At 40.4% G+C, this 7,385-nt stretch overlaps 1 protein-coding gene across 1 annotated transcript; it reads left to right on the forward strand.

Moving 5' to 3' along the window:
* Positions 1–224: 224 nt before the first annotated feature.
* On the forward strand, positions 225–5,203 carry LOC311491493 (sterile alpha motif domain-containing protein 3-like; the record flags this gene model as incomplete). Its single annotated transcript, XM_084549426.1, has 10 exons — positions 225–312; positions 1,290–1,457; positions 1,665–1,731; positions 1,991–2,161; positions 2,710–2,797; positions 3,355–3,522; positions 3,626–3,832; positions 4,203–4,365; positions 4,555–4,634; positions 4,907–5,203. 10 exons carry the CDS (start codon positions 225–227, stop codon positions 5,201–5,203), a joined length of 1,497 nt encoding a protein of 498 aa, XP_084405552.1.
* Positions 5,204–7,385: the final 2,182 nt, after the last annotated feature.

Genomic DNA, 7,385 nt, shown 5'->3' on the forward strand with positions numbered 1-7,385 from the left:
TTCCTCCGGCTAATTCGTTCAATTCCTCCGGTGTCACCGAGTTCAATTCCTCCGGTGTCACCGGAGGAATTGAACTCCGCTTCGCGTCGGACGGTTCACGCCTCCGCGTCGTCCATTAATTTCTGTTAATGGACACCTCGTCGGGCATTATCCCTTACTTCATTCACGTAGTAGCTGGAGCCGGTTGCCGTTGAAGGAGGAGAACGGCGCTTGCCAGTTGAAACATGGACAAGTTATCAACAGATGAGCTCATACTTAAATTGTCAGAAGCAGGACTATGTATGACCAGTGATGAAGAGCAGAAATTTAGAGGTGAGTAATACAGTTATTAGCTGACGAACATTTGAATGTGACACTTGATTAAAGTTGGTGCATCAGAATGCTGACGCCAGCGAAATAACGTTAACGTTGTAGCTAGCCACTTAGCTACTGTTAGATCAAGCTAACGTTATATCAGGACTTATTTATTAGTTACCACTAACATTTGTTAGATGTAGTCGTACATATTGTAAAGAAGAAAGCATAACGTTAGATTACCTTAGCTAACGTTTGCCAGTCAATTCAGCTGGCAAGCTAATTGGATAATTTGCCATTGGCTTACAGTTGGCTATAGCAATAGCTAGCTCATGTCCCTCGCTCAGCCAACGTACTCAATTAAAAGTTGAGTTAAAGTTAAGCTAATGCCCAACATAGTTCTGCAGGTATGTAGATAATATAATATGTTAGTGTTTAGTTTACGGGTATTGCATATTTATAAGATGAAGGTGATGGATGATGTTCGATTCCATTTGTACACGTGGACCTGTGAAACACAGTTTAACAATAGAAGATGGCGTCCATGTTGTGTGGAATTCCCGGGTCTCTACCAGAGGCGATTGCTGGAACTATAGGGGAAGCTCGGCTTCCTCTAAAATATAACGGAAAATGCACCAAACAATAATGTATTACATTAGCCTATTTTTCCAACCAGAACATTCTATAACGTGTTAGACTTCCTGGCTAGTTCGTCCAATGTAATAATTGACCATTTTGTTTGAGCAGTTTCCTCTATTTCTAAGAGCAGCAACAGCCACTGTTTACGGTACAAATTTAATCTGTGGGATATCTGAATTGAAGACAACCAGTTACTGTGTATATACCCAACTATTAATCAACTCTTTGAAACTGTTCACTGTTAGATTAATTATTGTATTGTTTTTATTTGTATGTGGCTTTGGACAGCAATAGCAATAACCATATACCCATAATGCATGAGTACAATCAAAATCAATGTGCTTTTTAATCCGCAGAAAATGAAGTGGATGGAGAGACTGTACAGCTTGGGTTAACCGACGCAATGCTGGACCATTTGTTCAAAGGGTCCTTTAAGAAACAAGTCAAATTCCTCCAAATTATGCGACAGATTCAGCCTGGAGACGGAGAAGCCTGTTCCACTCAAAACACACAACCCAAGACAGGTAAAGGCTGTCCCGTAACAGCTGCTCACAGCACAGGTAGTCCTAGTTCCCCCACCTTCCTTCCACCTTTTTACCCTCTCCTTCATCATGTCACTAGTTGATGTGTAGTGACCTTTAGTGTACTCTAGTTGCCCCTCCTCCCCAGCACTTCATTCTCATTGATGGAAAGGTGATTTTTGAATGCAATATCGTTATTTATTCTTGCAGAGGAGATGGACACAGAGGAGATGCACACAATTACGTTTCAAGTGCTAGATGTTGATGCTGCTACAAGGCAAGTGTTGTTTCAATCAATTATAACACTACAACATCGACTCCCTTTTCTTAAGCGCTCATACTTTACTGTTTAAAGAAATCCAAGTACGGTGGCTCAGAGGGGTCACGTGTGAGTGAAGATGTTTTCTGCATTTGGAAGTATTTTCTGAATATGCAGGTGTTGTGGTGTTTGCATGTGTTGTGGCCCCTCTTGGCTACCGTAGTACTTACTATAACAAAGTGACAGAGTGACAGATGTAAATTCTCTTTATTTTGTCTTGTGGAACTAGTTCTCAGGCCGCTGGGAGGCTGCCCGATGTTTTTGTCCTCCCATCTTTCCCTAAAGAGCTTCAAGCAAAGCTGGATGCCAAAGAGGAGGTCCAGAGAGTTCCACAATACAGGCACAAAATAATACGAGTATTGCATGAGACTGTTGCCATGTATACTATGTAAGTACTACTGTCTGAATTCTTTGTCCCGTGTGTGTGTGTCTTGTCTTTTGTCTCTTGCTCTTGTTGCTCATTGCATTTTTTGTTGGCACCGTTTCTGCTGGAGGCTCTGACCTGTCCATTTACCCATCAAATCTAGATGTCACCAATCATCATCTTAGGTCCACCTCTTGTCTTGATAGATAAGCTATAGTTTATTCTCCTTCTCTCACTTGGCATAAGAACATTTTTACCATGGATTGTAGCGAACAGTGATTTAAAGCTGCCGATTTTAAGGTCATAACAAGTCATTTATCACAGTTTTTATGGGAATTGGGACACCTATAGGAGCTGCATACAAATATCCTACCATAATGCATAGAGAAATGCAGTACCTCCCTGCAACCAAACCTTTGGATGTAATGTGCACTCACTTCATACTTCCAAAGTTCTGGTGCAGTTTAGACAGAAGTCGCTGTATTCTGCTTTCCCATAGCTTGTAATTATGATTGGCGTCAGGATCAGTGTCGATTCCGCATTTACTTTTACTTGTGTCTGTTCTGTGTTAGGTATCCCACGCATGCAGAATATGTCAAGGTAGCTCAGGCATTAATTCGGAAATACCCATTCCTGAAGGATGTTACAGGAAATGGCTATGTAAGTAGCTTTGCTTAAGTTACTCCCTGATAAATATTAAACCATGTCAATGATCCCTGATAGTTATTTTTGTCTAACTAGCTTTGTTGTAGTCCCAAGCTTCATCCTAATAGGAGTGTGTTAAGTTTCAGAAGTGACCATGGAAGCGTCTGTATGTCAATTGACTATTCCACAGTTTATAGGACCAATGTGACCACTCACCTGCAGCAGGCCACTGAATGAAAGCACAGATGTGTTCCTCAAAGCTTCCTCCAGCCCTCCACCGATGGGGTGGGATGTGTTAATATCCAGTCAATTTTACCATTGATTAATCAGGTCTGCACTGGTCACTTAATTCAATAGTGTAGGACAGGAATTTGTGCTTTCATTCCGTGACTTGCTGCACGTGAGTGGTCATATTGCATTTATAAACGGAATCAGTTGATTGACGTATGGACGCTACCATTGTCACTACTGAGACCTAACAGGAAGCATGAGACTAGCTTTATTTATCCAAAGAGTGGTTTTGTTGAAGACTAATGTTGTGTCCCCCCCCCCAATTATTTTGTTGAAATAAGCATACCTGGCACATGTCGTTGAAGCGCAAATTTAAGACCGAGCGTTCTCCGCTTGTCCAAAATGATGAAGTGAAACTGATCAAAGAGAAGTTTGGCCCCCATGGAAAGAAGTTCAAGCAACCTGATGCTGAGAGTCCAAACACTTGTCTGAGAACCAAGCCACGATCAGTGAGTTGGACAAACATTTTTTGTTGTTTGATTGTCAAATCTCAGTGTAATGTATCTCAATGTTGTCTCAGCTAAACATGCATGTTGCTATTTTTGTCAATAGGAACTTGATGTTCTTGGGGAAGATGCATCTTCAATTGCTGGTCATGTTAAGATTCTACAAACACAATACAGCAAGGCGCAGCCAGACACTGTGATTGTACGCGACCTAATGCAGAGAACCTTTGCATGGAGGCAGAAGGAGATCGCTGAAGGAATGAGTGTTGAGGATACTGTGAAGAAATATCCCTTCTTGAAGACATCCTCAGGGGTAAGTGTTTAAAGTTAAAAGGAAGATGTACCCTAGAACAACATCGGGCTGAACAACTAGACATGAAAATAAGTCTGGCTTTCTAGACTATTGTAGCACTGTTTAAACAAACCATGTTGACAAAGTCTTTGCTTCCTAATCTTGGCAGAATCACCAAGAGATGCTGTAAAGTTCAGGAAGTGAAGATTTTGTAAATACGTATTTTTTATTTTATTTTTAAAAAAAGAAAGAAGGAAAAAAGAGAACAGCTAGTATAGTCTAGAACTCCGCTTCACATTGTGCCACAACTCCCCGTAGCGTGTTCAAATACTCTGTATTCCCCTTCCTCTTGTGATCAATTGCTTAATTGTCTTTCTTTGTCTTTCTGCAGCTGTTGGAGGAGGTGGGTCGTATCCACCCACCAGCGAGCAATAGCTTCACTGATTGCTTTAACCAGATAGTGCCCAAAATACTTGCCCTGGCTCAAGGAAAATCTCCACTAGCCAAACAGTACTTGGATGTCAGAGAAGAAACGCTCACCAGAGATCTACCAGGTACTTACAAAAAGCTTATTATTAGAGTGTACTCACACTTTGATAAGCGCGTGCATGGAAAAATCTGTAGACAATTCAGTGCATTCTGAGATGATAATCAGATTTTGATTGTGTATGTGTAAGCTACTGGATGCCTAACATGAATAAAGTATCTCTTTCTCTCTCTCTCTCCTCTCTTCTCTCTTCTAGGTATGGACTTCAGAGCGGCGCTCATCCTCCTGCCAATCATTTTTAAAGAGAGTGTTAATCATCACATCATAATGGGAGAGGTATGCATCTCTAGCTTCTGCCTAGCTCTCTTGCTGCGGACCTATACTACTGGCCGCAGTCTACCCTAGTTAGTAGTTGATTTATTTATTTGATTGATTGATTTATCTATTTATTTATTTTTTTCAATGTCTTGAGTCACTGAGTGGTAATGTAGGTAGGCCATAGATACGATTATGATTGTTTCTTTGTTTGTGGGGGGGTCCATCAACTATCGCTCTCTTTTTTGACCAGTCAATACGTGCATCCCTGTCTGTTTTATTGTATTCTTCAGGATGAACCGAACACACCGTATCCAGTTGTCCAGGTGACCCAAGAAGACTGGAAGTCTGCGTTTGAGGGACGAAGCCTCTGTTCACTTATGGTAGACCGGGTCAGGGTGTGTGAGGCCATGAAGGTAGAGGAAGCGATAATATCATCATTCTGTTCTTATTTTGTTTTCAATCTCGAGTATCAGCCGAAAAACAAGAACACTTTGACCTTCCTACAGCAAAGAATTGCAAAAATTCATGTGAAGGGAGACAGGCCTCTGCCAACAACTGTCACTAGGGTGACAAACCTCCTCTATTAAATTTATTTATTTTTTTTTAAATTATTTTTCTAAATGCCACGGCTACACCAATGCCCCAAGTGCCAAAGAAAAACTTTCACTCTCATGAAGTTGGTTCAACATGTGGGACTTACTCATGCCCATGAGGCAGGCTTCTCAATCACATGTGGACTCAATGACTGTCAATCTACTTTTTCCAATTACCCATCTTTCAGATGTCACATTTATAGAAAACATAGAGCTTGCATTTTACCTTCTGGTGATCCTGCTAGTGAGGAGCCTGCTTGTGAAAACCCTGCTTCTGAAGATGAACATGAGCGTATTATCCGTGATGATGCAGATGTCCAAACCCCCCCTTGTATGGATACACTTTTATATAACTTTAAAAATAATCTTTGTAGCTTCATCCTAAAATGCAGGGAAAAAAACAATTTACCAGAATCTGTTCAGCAAGAAATACTTAGTGATGTAAACTTTCTATTTTGTTTTTTTAAGCAGAATTACGATGAATTTATATCTTATCATCTTAAAGAAAATGGTTTTGATATCGAAGAATGTGTTGAACTTCAGCAGGTTTTACAGTCCAATGATTTTTTTGAGGAAGCATCAAAAGAGTTCTCTTCTCAGTTCAAACTGAAAGAATATTGCAAGTCGAGGTTAGACTTGACTGAACCAGTTCAATACACTTTAAGAGGATCTACAGGTCATAAAATAGGTAGCTTCTCCTATGTTCCCATTTCTGATGTTTTGAAAAAATATTGTTCCCATGGGGATGTGTGGGATGACATAGTCTCTGTAAATACTGAAAATGAACAGGTCTTGACTGACTTTTGTGATGGATTGTACTATAAGGAGCATCCTGTCTTTAGAGAATATCCAAATGCCTTACGACTGCATTTCTATGAGGATGAATTTGAGGTAGTCAACCCTTTGGGTTCAAAGAAAACAAAACACAAACTATGCGCCTTCTACTATACTGTAGGTAATGTACATGGAAGGTACAGGTCTCAAGTGAAGCATATTCATTTAGCATTACTGGTGCGCTATTCCTTTTTAAAGGAGTGTGGCTTAGAAGTTATCCTACAACCACTGCTAGATGATCTTAAAGTGCTCTCAACAGATGGGTTCACCCTCACTGTTGGTGGAGTTGAGCAGAATGTTCATGCAGCCCTAGCTACCTTTTCAGGGGATAACCTTTCAGCTCACATGATTGGTGGATTCAGTATGTCATTCAACTCAGGGAGAGTTTGCAGACATTGTATGGGAACATACACAGATATAAAAGAGAAATTTCAGGAAGATGGTTATGCCTTAAGAACATCTGATGTTCACCAGTATCACCTGGAATGTATCCAGCAAAATCCTGACAGCAGAGCAACCTATGGGGTACAGTGTAGTTGTCCATTCAATGTGCTTCCTTATTTTGATGTTACTAAGTCCTTACCTCCAGACATAATGCATGACATGTTAGAGGGTGTCATACCTTTAGTTTTGAAATGTGTACTGTGCCAAGCTCATAAAGAGAAACACATTAGCATACAAGAAGTAAACGAAGAGCTACAGAGAATGACAGTAGGTCAGAATGATAGAACAAATAAGCCGGTACAGTTGTCTGAAAGACTATTACAAAAAGGCGGCATTGTGGGCTCGGCATCTCAGAAATGGTGACTTTTTCGACTTATTCCTTTTTTGATTGCACATCGTATCCCTCCTGAGTGTCAATATTGGCGTGTGTATCTGTTGTGCCGAGAAATTGTAGATATTGTTCTAGCTCCAACGGTGAGAAGAGAGAACCTTCCTCTTTTAGATGTACTTGTGCAGGAATTTTTGACAGAGTTGAAAGCTGTATTTGGAGATGTTATTACACCGAAGTGCCATTATTTAGTTCCTTATTCTAGATTAATGTCAATGTTTGGCCCTCTTCGTTCTCTATGGTGCATGAGGTTTGAAGGCAAACACCAATATTTTAAGAATGTTGCAAGTAATTGTCGTAATTTTATTAATATAGCTTCGTGCCCCCTACTCATAAAATAATACATTATATTCTTCTGTACACTGTACATTTGACGTGAAGAACAGATAACAAATAACAATTGTGAGCACTGTGGCACTCTCCTCCACAGATAGCTGCTGCCTAGCCATCACTCCCTAAAATATATAAAGTCAAACTTGAGTGTAATGACTATGAAATTGGGGGGAATTA

Source organism: Chelon labrosus, assembly GCF_963514085.1.
Source record: "Chelon labrosus genome assembly, chromosome: 1".
NCBI lineage: Eukaryota > Metazoa > Chordata > Actinopteri > Mugiliformes > Mugilidae > Chelon > Chelon labrosus.